Raw genomic sequence first — 22,810 nt, 5'->3', positions numbered from 1 at the left:
ACGAGCTGTAAAACAGCTGCAGTACATCCAGAACGCTGCTGCTCGGGTCCTGACCAGAACCAGGATGTACCATCACATTAGTCCTGTTCTCAGGTCTCTGCACTGCCCCCTGTGGCTCAGAGAAGAGACTTTAAAGCAGCTCTGCTCGTGTACAAGTCTCTCCATGGCCTAGCACCAAAGTACATCTCTGACATGTTAGTGCCATATGAATCATCTCGGACTCTGAGGACTTCAGGGACCGCCCTCCTGCTGGTGCCAGAGTCAGGACTAAACATGGACCGGCCTCCTGCTGGTGCCAGAGTCAGGACTAAACATGGACCGGCCTCCTGCTGGTGCCAGAGTCAGGACTAAACATGGACCGGCCTCCAGCTGGTGCCAGAGTCAGGACTAAACATGGACGGCCTCCTGCTGGTGCCAGAGTCAGGACTAAACATGGACCGGCCTCCAGCTGGTGCCAGAGTCAGGACTAAACATGGACGGCCTCCTGCTGGTGCCAGAGTCAGGATTAAACATGGACGGCATCCTGCTGGTGCCAGAGTCAGGACTAAACATGGACGGCCTCCTGCTGGTGCCAGAGTCTGGACTAAACATGGACCGGCCTCCTGCTGGTGCCAGAGTCAAGACTAAACATGGACCGGCCTCCTGCTGGTGCCAGAGTCAGGACTAAACATGGACCGGCCTCCAGCTGGTGCCAGAGTCAGGACTAAACATGGACGGCCTCCTGCTGGTGCCAGAGTCAGGACTAAACATGGACCGGCCTCCTGCTGGTGCCAGAGTCAGGACTAAACATGGACGGCATCCTGCTGGTGCCAGAGACAGGACTAAACATGGACGGCCTCCTGCTGGTGCCAGAGTCAGGACTAAACATGGACGGCCTCCTGCTGGTGCCAGAGTCAGGACTAAACATGGACGGCCTCCTGCTGGTGCCAGAGTCAGGACTAAACATGGACGGCCTCCTGCTGGTGCCAGAGTCAGGACTAAACATGGACGGCCTCCTGCTGGTGCCAGAGTCAGGACTAAACATGGACCGGCCTCCTGCTGGTGCCAGAGTCAGGACTAAACATGGACCGGCCTCCAGCTGGTGCCAGAGTCAGGACTAAACATGGACGGCCTCCTGCTGGTGCCAGAGTCAGGACTAAACATGGACCGGCCTCCAGCTGGGGCCAGAGTCAGGACTAAACATGGACGGCCTCCTGCTGGTGCCAGAGTCAGGACTAAACATGGACGGCCTCCTGCTGGTGCCAGAGTCAGGACTAAACATGGACGGCCTCCTGCTGGTGCCAGAGTCAGGACTAAACATGGACGGCCTCCTGCTGGTGCCAGAGTCAGGACTAAACATGGACCGGCCTCCAGCTGGGGCCAGAGTCAGGACTAAACATGGACGGCCTCCTGCTGGTGCCAGAGTCAGGACTAAACATGGACGGCCTCCTGCTGGTGCCAGAGTCAGGACTAAACATGGACGGCCTCCTGCTGGTGCCAGAGTCAGGACTAAACATGGACCGGCCTCCTGCTGGTGCCAGAGTCAGGACTAAACATGGACGGCCTCCTGCTGGTGCCAGAGTCAGGACTAAACATGGACGGCCTCCTGCTGGTGCCAGAGTCAGGACTAAACATGGACCGGCCTCCTGCTGGTGCCAGAGTCAGGACTAAACATGGACGGCCTCCTGCTGGTGCCAGAGTCTGGACTAAACATGGACCGGCCTCCTGCTGGTGCCAGAGTCAAGACTAAACATGGACCGGCCTCCTGCTGGTGCCAGAGTCAGGACTAAACATGGACCGGCCTCCAGCTGGTGCCAGAGTCAGGACTAAACATGGACGGCCTCCTGCTGGTGCCAGAGTCAGGACTAAACATGGACCGGCCTCCTGCTGGTGCCAGAGTCAGGACTAAACATGGACGGCCTCCTGCTGGTGCCAGAGTCAGGACTAAACATGGACCGGCCTCTTGCTGGTGCCAGAGTCAGGACTAAACATGGACCGGCCTCCTGCTGGTGCCAGAGTCAGGACTAAACATGGAGAATCTGCATTTCAGTTTTATGCAGCTAAAATCTGGAACATTCTTCCTGAAGATGTGAGACAGGTTCTACTCTGACAATGTTCAAATCTAAGCTAAAAACAGTTTTGTTTAGCTGTGCATGTGACTGAAAGGATTTTTCTTTGCACTCTTCTCTTTTATTTCTTAAACTGTTTTGTGATTTCTGTAATTTCTTTGTGATTTGAATGCATTTTTTTCCTTTTGTGTGAAGCACTTTGAATTGCCTTGTGTACAAATAAACTTGCCTTGCCTATAGCGCATAACACACACTTTTTTTATTCATAGGAATGATTTGGCAAAAATGTGGAAAAGATTCAGCTAAATCCTAGGAACGAATTAGCTAATTCGTGGGAACGTTTTGGCTAAATCATGGGTACAAATATTATTTGTAGGAACGAAATTGTAATTTGAGTCAAATTAGAATCTGACCCCTGACAGGGGGGAGAATACACTTTCTGCCACAACTTCTTTTTTTCTTCTAAATCTAGTCTAGAAACTTGGGGCCAATACCTGGTTTCAAGCTTACAGAGGAATTTAGGGACAAAGTAGACAAAAGTGAATACTCTGGCTTACCTGTGTTTGTCCAGAAGAAGCGCTGTGTCCCCGGTTCACCTGTTTGCTCCTGTGCAGCTGCAATCGCAGTTTGGCAATCTGCTGAGAGAACAGGCCCCATCAGTTAGTCCAGCTTTGTTTATTCCTGTACAAGAAGTCAAATTCATTCACTTGGCTTTGTGTCCCGACTCTGGCCTGAATAACAGATGTGTGGGAGGGAGTTAAGGGTTTCCCTCTGTGTACACTAGCTGATATAAACTTTTATCTCGCTGGTTGCTAAGGAAGTGTTCTTTTAAAGTGCACTATGTAACATTTCTGGTCCGGTGCCCGCCAACTGCTTGGCTCTATGGAAATGGCAATACTTTTGTATCGTGATTATTTTTTTTTTTTTAATGAAATAAAGGTTGAAATATGGTGACGGAAGCCTTTTAGATGGATCATATTTACAGATGTGTATTATGGATGAAAATGGGCATGATGTTAATATTTTTATGACATTTTGATAATGTCATTGTCTTTGCTATAAAATAATTTACATTTACCATTGTATTTGAAGGGTGTCAAGCCGTATTTAAGACGATTCATTTTAGAACAGTTTCACGACCAAAGACGAGTTGTGATTTATATCGAACATGTAGAATGAGTCTCACTGCGTCTACGATCAGAAAGGTCCCAATTGGGCATTTGCATGTTCTCCGGGTGTCTGTGTCCACTTAAAACATGTACAACAGGCTCCTCCCCTCAGTGGGACTTAATAACATGAGCCTGCCCAGGGACTACAGGTGGAAATTACCACCTGGTACAATGCATCTGTCCTGTCTCAGTCTCAAAGAAATACATTAACTAACAAACAAAAATGTGGCCATCAGTGAACACAAACATGTGACCCTCAGTAAACACAAACATGTGACCCTCAGTAAACACAAACATGTGACCCTCAGTGAACACAAACATGTGACCCTCAGTAAACACAAACATGTGACCCTCAGTAAACACAAACATGTGACCCTCAGTAAACACAAACATGTGACCCTCAGTAAACACAAACATGTGACCCTCAGTAAACACAAACATGTGACCCTCAGTAAACACAAACATGTGACCCTCAGTAAACACAAACATGTGACCCTCAGTAAACACAAACATGTGACCTCAGTAAACACAAACATGTGACCCTCAGTAAACACAAACATGTGACCATCAATAAACACAAACATGTGACCCTCAGTAAACACAAACATGTGACCCTCAGTGAACACAAACATGTGACCCTCAGTAAACACAAACATGTGACCATCAGTAAACGCAAACATGTGACCCTCAGTAAACACAAACATGTGACCATCAGTAAACGCAAACATGTGACCCTCAGTAAACACAAACATGTGACCATCAGTAAACACAAACATGTGACCCTCAGTAAACACAAACATGTGACCATCAGTAAACACAAACATGTGACCATCAGTAAACGCAAACATGTGACCCTCAGTAAACACAAACATGTGACCCTCAGTAAACACAAACATGTGACCATCAGTAAACACAAACATGTGACCCTCAGTAAACACAAACATGTGACCATCAGTAAACACAAACATGTGACCCTCAGTAAACACAAACATGTGACCATCAGTAAACACAAACATGTGACCATCAATAAACACAAACATGTGACACAACAGATTCTCATCCTCAAAATAACAGCCAAGCAGTTAATGGGACCACCTACTCATTTCCTATTCAATGTAAATAGACTGCAAGCATGTAGCGCTTGCTACAGCTAACCGGTACAAGAACGACAACTGTCCCACACCGAGCCAAGAGACTGATATTTGCTCAGACAAACTTTAATTGTAGCCACAACTAATCATGTGAACCATCGCAATGAACAAATGTGCTGCCTTACAACTTTAAATTCCTCACGTCTTGTAGTGTGACATCAGGCATACATTTTTGCTTACTCTACCTTTCTTTCATATTCAGCTCGGGTTGAACACAAAAAGTGAAGTGAAGCTGGAGCTGGAACCTAAAGCCCTAAACCAAGTATGCATTCAGGTCATGGGTGTGGTCTTAGGCCGACTCTGGTTAATCCCTGAGCGGAGTTACAAAGCCCTCAGTGTGCCGGGGGATGCCCTCAAACACTTGGAAGCTGACAATCAACACACAGGCATAATGCAACTCCAATTTCATTCACTGACCACAAGAGTAAATATTGACAAGTCCAGGCAGAACCAAGGGTAACACAAGGCCCAGTTTTACCTGACTGGGGAGCAGATTGTGCAAGCCTCATTACACTGTTCACAGATAAGTAACTAAATACACTCACTGCTAAGACCTGCCCAGAGACACAAGAAATGTGTGTACTTAGTAAATATGATTAGTGGTGTAAAATGGTTGTCAAAATGTCTTAAATGAAACTTACATTTAAAGGTGCACTACATTATCATCTTTATGGAGAAGTTACGCGTTAGGGCAGCGGTCAAAGAAAAAAAAAATTGACTGAAACATTTTCATAGTCAAAGTAATGCGTTTTAAAATAGAACAATGCTGTGATGTGCACATTTTAGATTTTGTACAAATACGAGGACATTTAGTATGTTAGCCTGGAAATAAGCCTTGAGAAGATTTAGCCTTAGTGGTAAGAAGGTACCCGTGAAAGGGGGGTCTGGGTGTCCTCCACCCGAAAATTGTCAAAAGAAGAACGTCTAGGTGTATTTTATTAGTTATATTGGGGACTGTGGGTAGAGAGAACGATCCAAATAGTATTGCACAGTTAGGTTAAAAAGGATTTCTCCAACCACAAAAGTATAGTAGTACATTACAGAGTTTCAAAACATTTTGTGTGTGAATGCACTTTCAAATGCATACATTTATAAGGAAATATATCTGATCTAGATGACACTGCAGCTTATAATATAATGAGTCCAGAGCAATGAAAACAGGATATTAGAGAATGTGATAAGGGGTTAGGTGACTTGTAAAAGGTCATTCTGGAGCTCTGCCTGAACACTTTTGATTCTATGTCCTGTATTCTGGTGTTTTGTGTGAGGACAATCCTGGAAAATGCTTTGTACATTTAGGTAAAAACTATCAAAGTAGGCACTAACAAAAGGAGGTCCATATTACTTTACACCACAGTACTAGTACTATACACTTTAGTGGTGCACAGGGGCGAGGCTCTCACTGGAGAAGCCTACTGTACATTAGCCTGTGTGATGCGTGTGACTGTCTTTAATTTGGTGCACTCCTGTTCCATTTACAGAGGGACAGAGCGTGTTTTGAAGACAATATACTTTTAGGAATTTGTTACAAAAACCAAGCTCAAAACCAAGCGCAAAAAAAAAAAGTGTTTTTGTATCGCACCTTTTACGATACAAAAAATCGTGTTCAATTGTATAACCAAAGCGCCTAAAGGTACTGATCACTTGTCAATCGATCGCCAACAACGGCATGACACACTTGACAGGGTCCCGCTGCTGTCACAGGTCGCGCGTGTGAAAACTGCTGATCAGGAGGAGCCACCGGGAGCACGCACGGAGGCGACGAGGGGTTTTGACAAGCGCCGCGTCTCACTAATCTCACATAGTTATGTATTACACATAGTTATTGTGTAACACGTAGTTATTGTCGTGAGATTAGCGGGACACGGCACTCGTCAAAACCCCTCGTCGCCTCCGCGCGCGCTCCCGTTTTCACCCCGAGAACCCTGAGGATGTGGAATTCAAGGACAAAACAAGACATGTTGTGTGTGTAAGAGAAGTCATTCTGATACAAACAACTCATCGTCATGACGACTGTGGTGGTGATATGTAACTTGTGAGTGTAAAGGCAATTCATATGTAAATGAGACTCATGCAAATAGTCATCTGATGATGATGATGATATGGAAGAAAGTTGTAAATAAGGCCATTGGACTTGGTGTTAATTAATTTGTTCAACAACAAATTTTATTTGCAAGTTTTCTGTTTTATTTAGAAAAAAATTAAGTTTTTAAAAGTTAATTGGTGAAGTGTTTTTTTTTTTTTTAAATAGAATATTTAACAAATACATTTGAAATAAATAATCTTGTCACTTTCATGTTTTGCTATGCAATTATCAAATTGCTATACAAATTTGAAAAAATTAACGGATTGTTTAGCAGCCCTGCTATACAAGTGAAAATCCTTAATCTGAGCCCTGCATCCGCGTGGTGTTCGTCGTTGGTGTAACAGGCAATCTGCAAGTAACCTGCATGGGTACCAAACCATACCAGAACTGGAATCAGTGTACACAAGGCATAAGTGTCGAAATTCGGCCCCCAACCCAAAATGAGTTTGTAGATGAGAAAAAAAACTTAATTTACTTTTTAATTTACTTTTTATACTCTTCCATGACAAATACTTATTTACAATATTGCAACGTTTTGGCCCATGGCCTTTGCAAGGCAAATAGTTACAGTATATGTGGATAAGAAGCCATCTTAAACAGGGAGTGGCTGGCTACGGAACAGGATGCTCGCATAAGTTGCCCTCAGTTGTAAATAAGCATAATACCACAAAACATATACAAGTTGTAACATTAAATATTTATTTATTTATTGACAGAAGTGGGAGACTCACATGACTCGACTCAAGTCAGACTCAAGACCACAAAGACTTGACTTTGACTTGAGCCTAATGACTTTGAATGACTTGGGTTTTACGGGATAAATATATTTCTCAAGAACTATAATACACATAAATCCAATTGTATTTACATGAGCCATGTGCTCTTATGCTTTAGGTTTCACAATGGCAGCGCTTCAAATTCACTACAGGGGAGGAAGGGGGTGAATGTGTGCATCTTTGCATGGATTAAAACCAGGCCTGGACTGCCCATCTTGGGCATTCTCATTGCCACCCGGGTCAGAGCAAAGCCGACAGGCCAGTGCAGGCCGTGAGTCAGATGCAGTAATGAGGGTGGTCAATCAGCATCGCTCGTCTAAAATGCTGAAAATAAGATATTCATTCAAAAGGACCCTAGGGATAAGACCATAAAGGCAAGCTACATGGTCCAATCTTCACACCAGTTTTTATTTTATGTTGATAGACATCATATTGAAGTTGTTCTGATTTTTAGCTAATTTGAAAAAAGACATTCATTCAGCGCCATCAAAGCGTTTACTGCGGAGGTTAGGAGATTAGGCAATACTTGCATGCATAATGACTTGAGGGGACTTGTACTAAAAACAGTGACTTGACTTAACTTACTTGACAAAGAGCAATGACTCAGCTTACTTGACCCTCGTGACCAGGTGACTTGGACATTAAGGCTACAATCACACTGCAGGCCAGCGCAGTCAATATACCATATGAGTGGATGCACAAGTAATTATATTTCTTATGGGTATCTATTTCCTATTGTAGGGGAATAAATACCCATAAATGAATAGGGATTTATCAATACTACTACTCTTCGATACGGTACTTTAATGGTTTTCTTATTTGTACTTTTACACAAAAAAGCCAAAAACACAAACTAAAAATAATGTATTCATTTACCATCATTTAATTATCTACATTGAAATATGTATGCGTGATTTATTTTAAACTTTAAAATTAAAATAAGCCTATTTTTAAACTACTATTAACTAATTCAAACTTATTAAAATATCTATAATTTAGGGCACTGCAGTAACCAGCTTTATTTTATATAATCTAAATAAATAGTCAATACCCCTTTTAGTATCTCTTGGTGCTTATTCCTCATGTGATCACGGTGTCCGTCAGTGTTCTGTAAATTTGTGAAATGATGTGCCAAATTACGCGTTATAGTAACCAGTGTATCACTATATTTATATAGGCTTTGCTTATATACCTCCCATGAGTGCGACCGCCTGAGGTGTGTGGCACCGGGGCTGTTATGATACCGGGTCCCTGTGCCTATCCCTTGGCATGAAAAATCATAATCATTGATTAACCGAATAATTTTGTCATCCCTTTATGGCATTACGTGTACATTCCCATCCGCAGTTTACTCATAGTAAAAAATATTTTTCAAGGTGGTTTTGAGCAATAAAAACCCTGAATGTGCAAGATAGTTGCGACTGTGGAACATTAGACAAACAAATGATACCATCTCCATGGAGACAAGCAGCTACATAGTACACCGGATTTCGAGCTAGGTTCTCAGGATGCCTTACTGAGCATGTTTTAGGCTGATGGGGGAAGAGCACTAGTTGGAACATCACTTAGGAACAGGGAGAATAGAAAGGTTTACTTTGTCTGGAAATCAACCAACTGGAACTTATTACTATGAGGCAATTGTCCCTCAAAACACAACCCTACACATTTTAATTGAATCAAAACATTTCAAAAAGTTTAACGAATGTGAATCATCTTCCTTTTAGTGAGGAGAAAAACATATCCGTGCCATAAAGACTTTGGCACTGCTGTTGTGGAAGTGGAAACAGTGAGTCACTTAGGGAGTTTTATTGCAAGATTAGGTTCTTGTTATGAATCGTTCTTTTTTTACTGTGATGAAGAATCAATATGGTGGGGAGGTACCCTTTGCTCTCATAATGATACAGAGTTGAGGAGGGGTTTTAAATCTAGGCTGCGGCCTGGGTGGCTGCACACCTAATAGCTCTGCTGCGGGCAGCTTTGTGGATGCCGAGACAAGCCAATAGCAAAGAACCGGAGGCAGCCAATACACAAAGCACAAAATTTAGGTTAGTCACAGACAGCACGTTTTTATGACGTTTTTCACGTCATCTTTCAAATTTGTCTCCAAAATCCACATGTGCTCTGCCGGTGCTTTATGTGTACTTCTCTATGGTCCGAGCAAAATATCTAGCAAGATTAAGTCATTACAGTTGAAAGATGAATGGACATTTAACTAAAGTTATAATGTGCAAATGGGCCAGTCATAAAAATTACTATATAGACGTATCATTCAATAAATAATAGTTGGAACAACATTCTTTTTAGGCTCAATATTTATCGTGTGTATATTTTCTTTGCACAATTAGGATATTTGTTTTATTTATTTTTTGAGCTATAGAGGGATAAGTAACTTTTATGACAAAAAACTTAATACTGAAGTTGGATTCTGCTTTTTATTTATTCCAGCTCATGTTTTCAACAATATCATTTAGAAAAAGGTTTATTTGTGGTTTTCCTGCTTTAATGTTATTGAGACATGCACATCACATATTTCGACAGAAAAAGATCACAATCATCTTTGGGACCTACATTGAGATTTCTGTTCTGTTGAGACTTATGATTTGGAATCTGGCATCAATTCACAGTGCACATCCAAGAGCACACATTTCACATGAAGTCTGAACAGAGTAAGCAGTTCTTGTTTTTGACAAAAGAGGGTATTTTGTTGTTTGCAGTCTTGTTGATGTGATTATTGATGGCATTAATTAAAATTTAAATATTGACTAAAAGAAGAGCAGTCTTGATGCTGCAGTACTGTGTAATTACCGGCCCATCTCTAATCTGCCATTTTGGGGCAAAGTCCTCAAAATGGTTGTTTACAACAGCTCACTGATTTCCTCTTAATAAACAACTCATTTGATGTTTTTCAGTCAGGTTTTAGACCTCATCACAGCACTGAGACTGCTCTTGTCAAGGTGACAAATAACACCCGCCTGAACACTGACACGGGCAAAGCCTCAGTCTTAATTCTGTTAGATCTGAGTGCTGCGTTTGACACTGTCGATCATGGGATCCTCTTACAGAGACTAGAGGACTGGGTGGGCATCACTGGCACTTCCCTAAATTGGTTAAGGTCCTATCTGGAAGACAGGAAGTACTTTGTTGAAATTCGTAGCTGTGTCTCAGACCACATGCCCCTGACCTGTGGAGTGCCCCAAGGGTCAGTCCTTGGACCCATTCTCTTCATGCTGCCGTTAGGTCAGTTGATACGCAGCAAAAATGTGTCCTATCACAATTATGCAGACGACAATCAGATCTATGTTTCACTGTCGGCAGGTGAATATGGACCAGTAGATTCACTCTGTCACTGCCTCCAACAGATCAGTTTGTGGAGGCAAAACAACTTTTCCAGCTGAACTTAGACAAGACTGAAATCATCGTTGTTGGCCACAGAAACAAAGAGAAAGTGTTAGCGGTCAACTCCAGAATCTCGCACTAAAACCTACAAATTTTGTTAGAAATCTGAGGGTAATAATGGACTCAGACTTGAACTTTAACAGCCACATCAAATCAATAACATCAGCAGCTTTTTACCATCTAAAAAACATTGCCAAAATCAAAAATATAGTGTCTAAACCAGATTTGGAGAGACTTATCCATGCGTATGTCTCCAGTAGATTAGACCGTAACGGCCGCTCACTGGCCTCTCCAAACGAGCTGTAAAACAGCTGCAGTACATCCAGAACGCTGCTGCTCGGGTCCTGACTAGAGCCAGGAAAAATAAACTTGCCTTGCCTTGAATTGTACTGCCTCTGCATAAAACTTTTGTCACTGTTCCATCATCGAGTTTTATGTATAAAAGCTGTCTTTCTTTCGCATCCTGATTCGCTCTCACTCGCAATTTTTAAAGGTCCCATAACATGCAAAATCGACTTTTCAGAGCTTTTAACCTTCTTACATTGCTATTTGTGCTTCATAGATGTACCCAGAGTGTTTTTTTGATTGATTCCCGCAGTGTTTAGCTATATTACAGGCTATCTCCTTTCCTCGAATCTCCAAAGTGACGGGCGGTGGGGCAAGACCGCGTCACCATCCCCCCCCCTGATACTGATAAACTTACCAAATCATGTTCAGGGATGTTCACTAGAGGTGAGCAGGGTCTATCAAGCTACTATCGTTTTATCAACGCGTAAAATTTTATGTGAAGCCAGAATTTTTTTTTAAGTCTTTTGAGGGGGGGAGGGGGTCCAGAGTGAGATGAAAAATATTAAGTCTTTTCAGCTTCAACCCATTTTGAGATGATCCCTTAGAGATAACGTGAGGAGCTCGGCCACACGGGGGGAGCTCGGAGTAGAGCCGCTGCTCCTCCAGCTGAGGTGGCTCGGGCTTCTGTTCCGGATGCCTCCTGGGCGCCTCCCTGGGGAGGTGTTCCGGGTATGTCCCACCGGGAAGAGGCCCCGGGGAAGACCCAGGACACGCTGGAGAGACTGGATGTCTCTCGGCTGGCCTGGGAACGCCTCGGGATCCCCACGGAGGAGTTAGAGGAAGTGTCTGGGGAGCGGAAGTCTGGGAGTCCCTGATTAGACTGCTGCCCCCGCGACCCGGCCCCGGATCAGTGTACAGGACAAAATTAAGACAGAGAAAGACAGTTCGAGCTGGCTCAGAAGAGATGGAAATCTACGGAGACGAGAGATGTGATGCGATCCGTCGCGCTAATAAACAAACGCACATGTAGCAACGAGGCTATTGTGTGCTTCCACACGGGGGGAGTGCACATGCGCACTTCCGCTTGAGTTCTCAGATCGGCGAAAAATCCTCCATTATTCCTTTAATTAAAAAAACACAATTAGGCTATTTAATATAAAATATGATAATTGGTATATTGTGAAAAATAAATAGGCCTAATATATAATATAATATAAAAGTAACTTAAAAGATACGCCGTGAAGTTCCGGACCTCAGCTTGTGGAAATTTTCTCAAACTGGATCTCGGTGAAAGTTCATTAGTGACCCAGGTTTTAGATGCCGCTGATAAGACCGGTAAGAGCGAAATACCTCTTTGAGATGGTCTGCGCTGCCCCAGGACGCTGAGCGCTGGTGAGGAGCCCCTTGCTCTGCAGCTGTCTCATCCACCCACAGGCCTGGAGTCTGGAGGGAACAAACACACCAGGAGATCTAGTTTAAAATTATTCATGATTTTACTTTTATAATACTTACAAATAGGGAATTATTACAACCAGGAAATACAAAACTAGCCCTCTGATTGAAAATTGTATTTAAAGCAAATATATCCAAACTTTCAAGGAGAATCCCCTCAAAACTATATAAATGTATTACTGATCTTAACAATTCTGGTGCGCCAAAAGTAAATTGGAAAAATAAGGAAACTTTGTTATAACTGATGAAGAATGGGAACATAAAAGCACATCTCAATGGAGAACCACAAAATCACATGTTGGGAAAGAATTCTGTTGGAAAAATGTATCACGATAATTTATAACACTATGTCAAAGTGCATATTATTTACAGGGCAGTACTGCATGTTTGAGAAACTGTAGTTGTAGATAGAGATGTCACAATATCAAATTTGAGTGTTATTATTTTTATTATTAGTGTTATATTATTGTGAGGAAAAACATCACGATGTAACGATTATTCACAATTATTGAGACTGAGACCAAACTGTGAAATCTTTCATTTTCTTTCATTCCCGTGTTCCTCAAGTTTGTAACCGGCTTTACATAATTTAACTTTCTGATAGACAAAATAATGTTCAAGTTGCCAAAAACAGTTTACAGATGTAAAATAACAATGGAATACATGGATACTTGTGTATGTATTTTTGGCTACAGCAAAATAATTAATAACGAGGAAAATGGATCACAACGGTCAAAGACTGGGCATAACTGTATATTCACAAAATGGAATTTTATTTTGAAAATGAAAATGGACAAATTCACCGGACATTGTGACAGATGGGGCTTTTACAGCAGGGACATATACCTGACAGTTGATTGTAGACCAATATATTAAGCCTAATAAGCCTTTATCATAGTCATATAAATATTGATAATAATGTTAGAGTACATTTGGTTACTCACACCCTGAACACAAACTCCTTTGCACATTTTTGCTCTATGATTAAGATAAACAAATGGGTTATTCGATGCAAGTGGAACAATTATTACTTCTTTATCCAAAGCTCACGATCAGTTGAGCAACCCATATTATTCAAGACCAGAGCAGACAGTGTAAAACTACTTCCTCAACCAGCAGGTTTCATTTGGATTCCACAACTACAACATATCATTACTGAACTATTAAAGGCGCAATGGACGATTTTTCGGCAATTTGAGAACGCATGCGGAAGTGCACATGCCACTCCCCCGTGCGGACTGATGCGACACACACATGCGTTCGTTTATTAGCGCGACGGATCGCATCGCATCTCTCGTCTCCCGTAGATTTCCGTCTTCTTCTGAGTCAGTTCGAACTGTCTTTCTCCGTCTTCATTTTGTCCCGTACACTGAGGGAACTATATTATGATAGATCAATGCGCTTAGACACGCGGAAACGTGCTGCTCAGGAGGACGAGCCACACGCGGCTGCAGGTGAGCGGTAGGTGCGTTTTATGATTGATACGTGGCAGGACTAAATGGCAGTCCACGCCACGAGGAAATAAGACTCAGATTTGGGTCAAAAAATCGTCCATTCAACCTTTAATTCAATTCAATTCAATTTATTTTTGTAATACCCAAAATCACAACAGCAGTTGCCTTGGGCGAAAATTAAAAAACATTATACAATGTTCATAGCAATTTAGCAGTCCCAGGTCCCAGCATCCCCTGTACTTAGACCCTCCTTTTCGGCAAAGAAAAACAATTTTCGCACCGCACTGTAGCTTACAGTTACCGTGTACTGTAACCACTGGTCCCTCTAAGCTGCGCGCATGCGCAAGTGCGCACTGCTCCAAAGGTCACTGCACAAAAAATAAAAATCCAACCTGAATTGAAAAGAAACTAAACACATAAAAATGTATGTGATTCAGTGAGTGACCGACATACGAGGATTTTCCCGGTGGGCTGATGGGTAAATGGGCCGGTGTGGGCCGAGCTGTAGAGGAGGCGAGCAGCGCCTCCAGCCCCCGTCGGCCCCCACGGGGCAGTACGCGCGGTGTATGCGTGTGCGTGAGCGTGTGACCACTCACTGTAACAGAGGATATAGCAGGTGGAGATGAGAGGACGGGAGCTCTGCATCAGGTGGATGAATTATCACAGGACACTTTGACTATGTGAGTAGAACAACGCTGGTGAAACTTTAGGAATGAGGCTGAGTGCGATGCGTGAGGCGTGGCCACGATGCGAGAGGCGTGGCCACCTCAGGGACTGGCCTCCTGCTAGTGCCCAGAGCCAAGACCAGACACGGAGAATCTGCGTTCCAGGTCTATGGGGCAAAGGTCTGGAGTAGCCTCCCCGAAGTCGTGAGACAGGCCCCCACCCCGGCTGTGTTTAAATCCAAGCAAAAAACTGTTTTGTTTAGCCGCGCCTATGACTGACATCATTTTACCTGTTTTTTAATATTTTAAAATACTATATTATTTTTATTCTTTACTTTACTATGATGTACATTGTTTTACATTTTTATAAACTGCATTATGTTTTCACTTTATTACTTTTTTTAAATTGTGTTTTAAACACTGTAAAGCACTTTGAATTGCAGTTTGTATGAATTGTGCTTTATAAACAAATTTGATTTTGATTTGATGCGAGAGGCGTGGCCGCGGCGCTATCTAAATGAGCTTTTTGGTGTCATACATTTCTCCCTCTAAACAGTTTCAGTAAGATTAGTTCAGTTTATCTATTCAAAGACAGTCCCATGTGGCTCTCTAGCTCAGAACTGTTTAAATGTGGCCCATTTACGGACTGTCTCATTGCAGTAATATGATCTGCAACGGCCTGGACTGGGCCATAGCCCTCAAATACTAGGCCTATTTGAAGCTGTACTCTGCATTAGTGTATTTTAAAGTATGTTTAAAGCAGTGGACCTTAAACAGTGGGTGAGGGTCCACAAACTGGCCACAGAGAGTAGATTATAGGCCCACAGAACATCGGCTTCTCAGGTGAAATGAGGCAGTTTGATGTTTAAAGGTGCATTATGCTTTCTAGTTGTAGGACCTTCAACATTGTTCTTGCTTTGCCTGGAAGTTTCCACAGCATGACATAAACTCATCTATCTTTCATTTATCTAGCTAAAGGAGTTTTGATTTCCTCAAAAGTACTTGGTTACATGCTGTACTAAAACAAATGTGTGCTGATAATGAAAGTAATCTATTTAAACTAATATTCAGCTCTGTTTACATAACAAACTGATTGAAGCAAGCTGACATAAGATAGTAGGATATGATAAGACTATGGCCAACTGAGTCTATAAAACAAATAAATATGCAATGAATAGCACACCCAGGAGTAAATATTACTGTAATGTTATGGTGTCATATTGGGCCGCTCTGCCTTCAATTCCGCCTCTACTACACAGGTCATGAACAAGATTTGGGTCTTTTTAACTGTTAGTGGATTAAATCACTTAATTAATAGTAATCTAACAGAAATGACTGCTGCAATTTGATTATTCTAATAAAGTATGTAACTTACTGGCGTGACCACAGTGGGCAGGTCTGATGTTGCTCACAGTGGTCAGAGGGACCGCTCAGGATGTTTGTGTGTTTGCCCAGACACATGAAGAATTGGGATACATAGGGAACATTGACTGTAAGCATAAGTTACAAATGCATGAGCTGGCTTTGCCGATATACGAATGTGTTAGCGGTCAAAGAGGTCACATGCTCAGATTGTTTGCCAAGTCAGTAGCTACAGAAGCAGTTCACCATTACAGAATGACTAAGGAGTAAACCGTGAAGCTTTGAGTGTAAATGCATCAATACATTACTAACCCCTGCCAAAAGTCTGTAACAAAAATGTAGAGATTAAAGGTTCCTCACTATCTGTAGAGATGAACCAGTTGAAGTTTTTCATTTCTGTTATTGATAGTTTGGGTTCAAGAATCTGCCGATGCCAGACATTAACTGATTCCAGAGCAGAGTCTAAGAATGAAGAACCTTAGTAACTAAGACATTGTGTAAGGACAAGTTGAAGAAAGATGTTTAATAAATTAATATAACTTTAATAATTGGTATGTTGTGAAAAATAAGTAGGCCTAATATACCGTAATACTCTTTATATTATAATATTAAAAGAGACGTGAAGCTTGTGGACATTTTTTCAAACTGGATGAAAAAATGAAAAGAATAAATAATAAGAATAAATAAAATGAAAGTTTATTCGTGACCCATGTTCTATCTAGTACAAGTTGAAGAAAGATGTTTAATCAATTAATATAAGTTTATTTATAATATTTTAAGCAGATTGAGCATTTAAAATGCAATAATATTAGAATAACTCACACATAGATCTCAGTGCAGCTCAACAGTGTGACTGGTCAGGTAGGGCCAGGAGGGGAGTAACAGACCTCAGATCAGTGTCCAGGAGAAGTCAGGTAAACTCTGGTGATACAGGAAAGCCTCACTCACTACATTTTTGTTTCAGTTTGGTGATAAGACCCTTCAAGTATTTCCTCCACATCTGGTGTAAAAAAAATGTAGCAATTGTAATCAATTCATAGTCTCAAACAGGATATTGGCAGAACGGTTGTGGATCGGAGATGATACCGTAGCGGGGCATCCCCAACTATGTGAACACTATACAAAACTGTACTAGGCTGATGATGTTTTATATTTACAGGGAATTATTTCATGAAGCATTTCAAATGGTCTTTTGTTCATGAAATGCCAAAAGTGTACCTCACATAACTCTGAAATTGAACAAGCACATTTGCCACAGAACACAGCCTATGTTATAGTCTAGTATGCATATTAGGAACCCTGAACAGCAACTTGCACTGCTGGGTTTCTCTTGAGGACAGCAGATGAAATGAGACCTTGTGTCCTCATAAAGGCACCAGTGTGGGGCTGGCGCTGGATGGCAGATGTGGAGCTTAGCAGGCATTAGCATTTCGCTCGTGGCCCGCGGAATGAGCAACAGTGTTTGAAGACAGAGCCAGAGGAACGAGGGAGCGGAGGTCTAATCCATTCATACAGCACAGAATGCACAGAGGCGGGAAGGACAAGTCTCACACATGCTCCATGACGTCAAGTATGCTCCTCACAACGGCCAAGTGAACCAGAGGACAACTGTGGACCAAAGATGTGCTCACTGCTCACTATATGATCTTGTTCAGTTGCTTTAGTTTTAGTTTCAAACATGTAGGAATATTGTAACGTCAACCAGGAAGCCTGTATTTCCTCCTCATATCAACCTGCTATTTTTGCATCTTGACCAATCATCTCAAACTATTTACAGTATATAAGAACACACCTTCTTTCCCAAATTGTGTCGGTTCCTGTGCAATGTTTGCTGGTCCAGTTCTTAATTTTTCTGTGCAGTAGTTTAGTTGTGTCTGAGATGCCATAGTGCAGCTGAATGCAGCTTCAGAGTGACGCTCCTGGTTGTGTACGCACTGATCATTCTGACTGAACCAGAGCTGGGTTTAAATACTCTGAACTAAGTTACTAACTTAAGAATAAAAGTTAACTTCAGCAAAAATCACACCAGTGACAACATAGGACTTATTTTTTATCAAAGTGTTAAGGTGGAGAAAAGAGAAGATTCTCATCAACATGCTGGATTATATTCACTACGGATCGTTTGAAGTCAGGATTAATTGAAATCTTATTTGAGATCTGACGTCTGAGTGTTTTAAATGTGTCCATTTTGATGCTTTGTTTCTTTTGTTCACTTTAGTTAGCGCTTAGCGCATTAAATGCTACCACAACATTGGAAACATTGCCTCTGTTCTTCCATTGGCTACTGTAAAGTGATTATGGCTGTATCTGTGTTTTCTGGACTGACTTGACTGATGATGTAAATGAGTTGTGAAAAGTTAATGGTCGGACATTTACATATATGCATTAATAAGGCTCATCGCAGGCTCGTAAATTCACTTAAAAAGTTTAAGTCTATCAAAAAGAATATTGTGCAAACATACATTCAGCGTTTAAAATTCACAGTTAAGAGGCCGAATAACAATAAATGCCACCTTAATAAACCAAATTCATAAGTCGCACCGGAGTATAAGTCGCACCAGCCAAAAAATGCATAATAGAGGGGAAAAAAAAACATATAAGTTGCACTGGAGTATGAAATGCGGTAGCAATTGTGAAAATAACGAATAATATATAAGTCGTATAAGTATATAAGTATAAGTCGTACCCCGCCCAAAACTATGAAAAAATGGCATCAACGTGGAAAACATACAGATTTTTCAGATATGCTTTATGTTACCAAATGAGTGATCAGAAGCAAAGCAAGTTTTAAACGAAGACTCGAAAGTGGAGGAAATAAACGTGAAGGAAACCAGGACAGAGGCGCATAGTCCTGCACTATTTAACGGACTTAGCGCACTCAATCACAGCGCGATTCAGAAACTCAGCTCACTACGCGGGTCACGTGACTCACACATCCGAGTAATTTCCAGGTTTGTGAGTGGGGTCCAAGATATTAATTTATGTGTGTTGCACAACACTTTTGATCAAATATGCGCTACGAAACGGGAAAAATAGCATAATATGGAATCTTTAATTGTTACTGCAACTCTTAATAAGAAGTTTGACGGGCAAAAGATGATAGATAATCTCTAAGAGGAAGTCCAAACTCCACTGATTTTCACCGTTCTTATTTGGTCACAGGATTCATTCTAATGTAAATTTGAGGAAGTGGCGTAAACTTGCATGTCGCTGTCCTCTTTGTGGTAGCATCAGTTTTCTGTGTGAAGCCCGTCGCTTCACACGTACAGACACAGACTGGGCCCCTGTTATCATGTTAAGAGTAGCTCTTCTGACCCCTCTATGTGCGTGTGAACCAGGTGCTGGGCCTGATAATGTGCTGATAAATCCAAGAGCCTGGGTCTCGCCAAGCAATAATGGTCTGACCCGCGGCCTGGTTTCCCATATTATATATATATTTAATTAACCTGATTTGCCTATTGGTGATGTTGCCTGCCATTTTAATTGCCCTTTCCTTCACTGTCTTTGCGGAGAATCCTTCATGTCATCCTGGAAATGTATTTCCAAATTACTCTTTTTGTTATTTGACACATTTAATTTTACAGCTGAAAATGCAGAGAACGTGGCACTGCAGTAATCACTGTCCCCAACGTTCATAGGCTTTGTTTTATAGCTTATCCTTGTGTTGTTCTGGATATGGTTTGTTTAGAATTGCTTTAAAGCTTTAAAGATCCTTTGATCTGCCGTAGTCACATCAGGTTTTTGGTCAAAACTGGGTTTGCCTTACTTGGGTTTTAGTGCTTTAGTCCTGTTTTTGACGGAGCAAGATTGTTCTTCTTGTGGATCTTATTGAGATAAAACATTACATTGTGGTGCCATTTTGCAGACTGGCCCTCGACCCATAGTCGTTCGGAAAATCTCGAAACCCCTGACCTAGAGAAAACCCCATCTCTATAGACCCTGGCGTGTTTACCATTCAGTATCCCACCCAAGCCGCCGCATGCAGGAAACATCCTCAAGAATCCAGCATGACTCAAAGCAGGAAATAATAAGTGCCTAACAGAGGAAAAGGAGTGTAGTTTTTGTTGCCTGCTTTTCTATTCCTCAATGTTATATAATTGTGGCCACAAATATGTTTAATAACTAATCTAAATATAATCTAAATATACTCTATTATGCATTTTTTGGCTGGTGCGACTTAGACTCCAGTGAGACTTATAGTTCGGAAAATACAATCGTTTTTCAGGCAAGGTAGACCCCAGCCACATTTTTGTTTTGGTAGTTGCAGGGTCTTTAATCAGATACAGGGTATTTTACCATGCCATATAAATCTAGAAATTGCTTTATTCCACTCAGTCTGGAAAAGATAGAGAAAGCTGGGCAAGACATTCATTATGATAGATTCAATCCTTTGGCATAGACTAAAATATAGAATAAGGTACATTTTTTTAAGGTCTTTCTCTATAGAGGAAAAAGGTGGGGTATAGTTTTTCTCAAAATATTTTGCGACTATTTATGGAAAACTGAAGAATTTTGTGTGTGGCGGGGGCGCCATCCCTGAATGTATGTAGCGAGACCCCTGATATATATATTGGCAAGACAAAAACTGGGTCACCCTAAGGACAAGATGCCGATTTTAAATTAAACCAAATACTCCCTTTATCACTGCCCCATGTCTTCAAAACCTCTCTGCACACAGGACCGACGGATATTTTTAGTAGCACACACAAAAAATAATCTCATATTCAACAGTATTACTCATATCCAGAGCCCTGTCGAGTCTTTTTGTGAGCTTGACCTTGCCACTATCACAGACCTGGGCAAACGGCCACATACGTTTGTCTTTATAATCCGGCCCGCCAAACAAGCCAAGTTAGGCCGTAGTTATTTTATTACTTGGTTTACGGATTTTTAAATGAAATATATTGAACAGGCGGACGAAATATAGATATAATTTCAATTTCAAAAGATTTTTTCTTCCGGGTTTACCCAAAACACACCAGGAGGAGGAGAGGGGGGGAGACGCGGCGCTGCAGGTGAATGTAGATTTAGCGTGTTTTGCATTGGTAGAACTCACGCTTCTAAGTGTGCACTCTTAGTCAAAGCAAAACGCACTGGAGAAAATGTAAACTGGTTTAAAATGTGTATTTGCAATATAAAGGCGCGCAGCTGACAAGGAAACGGGCGTGCGCGCTCTCGCCGGGACCGCGCAGGGTTGGAGCCGCTCCGTCACGCTTCACGCACTCTTATCTTTTGACTTAATACCGCTTTTTATATTTCATTTAATGCTATTTTGCGTTGTCGGCGGTACTTTATAAAAAAAATAATTGATAATTAATTTTATTTACATTGTATAAATCAATAATCTAAGTGCGGCGGTAAACCAAGTAATAAAATAACTACGGCCTAATATAAAAAAATAAAAATTTTAAATGTATTTTTCTTTTTTGCCCTTAGGCCAGACCTGGGCATTTGTGGCCCCAGGGGCAAGATGTGGCCCTTGGCATGTTTTAATCCGGCCTCTAGAAAGATTTTAGTTTCTATTTTTTAACTGTCTGTAACATCTGTCTGCACTTGTATCCCTAATAAAGATGACATTAAATTAATTAAATAATAGATTCAATAGCCTATATTTTACAAAAAGTTGTATTATATTTAATATATATATATAATATATATTTACACCAATGATCGCGGGCAGGCCCTCCGCTACTTGCCTGGATTCGAATATGGCCCTCGGAGGAAAATAATTGCCCACCCCTGCTCTGTCACAATAAAGATGTGTATCTAAAGTCTTTGTTGGATTGTGTGGGCCTGGTGTGATAACAATGTGAATGAGCACATGTGTTTCTACCGCTCCCCGCACAGCAATGGCCTCCACGTGTTCCGGCCTGCCATCCAAACAACCAACAGTCCACTGCTGTTCAACATGCTACTTAAACCTGTTTTTCTTGATTCTTACCTAAATAAATCCTGAAAAATAGAATGAGTGCTTCACTGGCGGTGCAGTGGTTGGAAGTGGAAGTTGGAAGTAGAAAAACAAAACGTTTCAACTCTCATCCAAGAGTCATTCTCAATCTGCGAATCGAGTCGGGAAACTCAGATAGTTATCCTACTCTAAGTAGGACCTGTCTATTCTAAGTAGGACCTGTCTACTCTAAGTAGGACCTGTCTACTCTAAGTAGGACCTGTCCTCCGGGTCTAAATTTCCCGGTAGAGACATGGACACAAGAGTCTTTGACCACTCTCAAACGCCCTCTATTTCAGGTCTATTGGCTTAGCGAGAATCACTTTTACACATTCCATAGCAGCAGTGTTTGTTGCAAAACGTCTTTGTGGAACAAATGAGTCAATTCTGGGTCGTAATAATCAGTTTTGACCGTCGCTTTATGAAGTGTTTTCAATAGGAATTGATGCCTCGCAGTTTTCATTGACTGACTTCCGGGTACGCGCTGTTGGCGCGGTGACGTCACATGGCTATTTTTAGCTCGGCCGCGGAGCGCTATTGGACAATGTCCAATTTGTCGAATGACAAAGTGAATAAAAAATTTAAATTTTGCATTTGACAGTTTCAATGAGCCTCCACACCTTTAATAAGACTTGGGACATTAATATTAGGTTGGTATAATATCAAAATGCTTGAATTTTTCCAATTTTACAGTAAAAAGTACTACTTTTTGTTGTTTGGACCAACTTAGCAGGAAAAACAGAAATTGGTCTGAGGGCCACATTTGGCCCCTAGGCCGTAGTTTGGACATGCCTGGTCAAGTGCTATGTCAATGTCAAACTTTATTTCTAATGCACACTTACTACTATAAAAGCCCAAAGTGCTGTACAAACAAGTGCAATAAAATACATTAGCCACACATGAAATACAATAAATTACAATTACATATAATATTACTAACAATAATGACTGAGATCAGTTCATGTCAAAAGGCCAGAGATAATTGCTCTAGTGTCTCAGCAGCTCTACCATGCAAA

The 22,810-nt window shown here is 41.6% G+C and overlaps 1 protein-coding gene across 3 annotated transcripts in view; it reads right to left on the bottom strand.

Annotated features, from left to right (window-relative positions):
- The window catches only part of LOC140373583 (glucocorticoid-induced transcript 1 protein-like), a 64,204-nt gene that overhangs the window by 18,191 nt on the left and 23,203 nt on the right, over positions 1 to 22,810 (bottom strand). The window contains exons 3-4 of one of the 3 annotated variants that reach the window (XM_072460159.1): positions 12,265 to 12,357; positions 2,606 to 2,686 (exon numbers count right to left, since the gene is read on the bottom strand). In XM_072460159.1, coding sequence (XP_072316260.1) covers positions 2,606 to 2,686; positions 12,265 to 12,357 — 174 coding nt within the window. The remainder of the gene's footprint in view (positions 1 to 2,605; positions 2,687 to 12,264; positions 12,358 to 22,810) is intronic. The other 2 variants (XM_072460160.1, XM_072460161.1) reach the window with 2 other exon arrangements.

This window comes from Eucyclogobius newberryi, unplaced genomic scaffold, assembly GCF_026437365.1.
Source record: "Eucyclogobius newberryi isolate DKJ021-1_F unplaced genomic scaffold, fEucNew1.0.hap1 SCAF_3, whole genome shotgun sequence".
NCBI lineage: Eukaryota > Metazoa > Chordata > Actinopteri > Gobiiformes > Gobiidae > Eucyclogobius > Eucyclogobius newberryi.
Note: the sequence above shows the minus strand (reverse complement) of the source record. Positions and strands in the feature narration are given on the sequence as shown.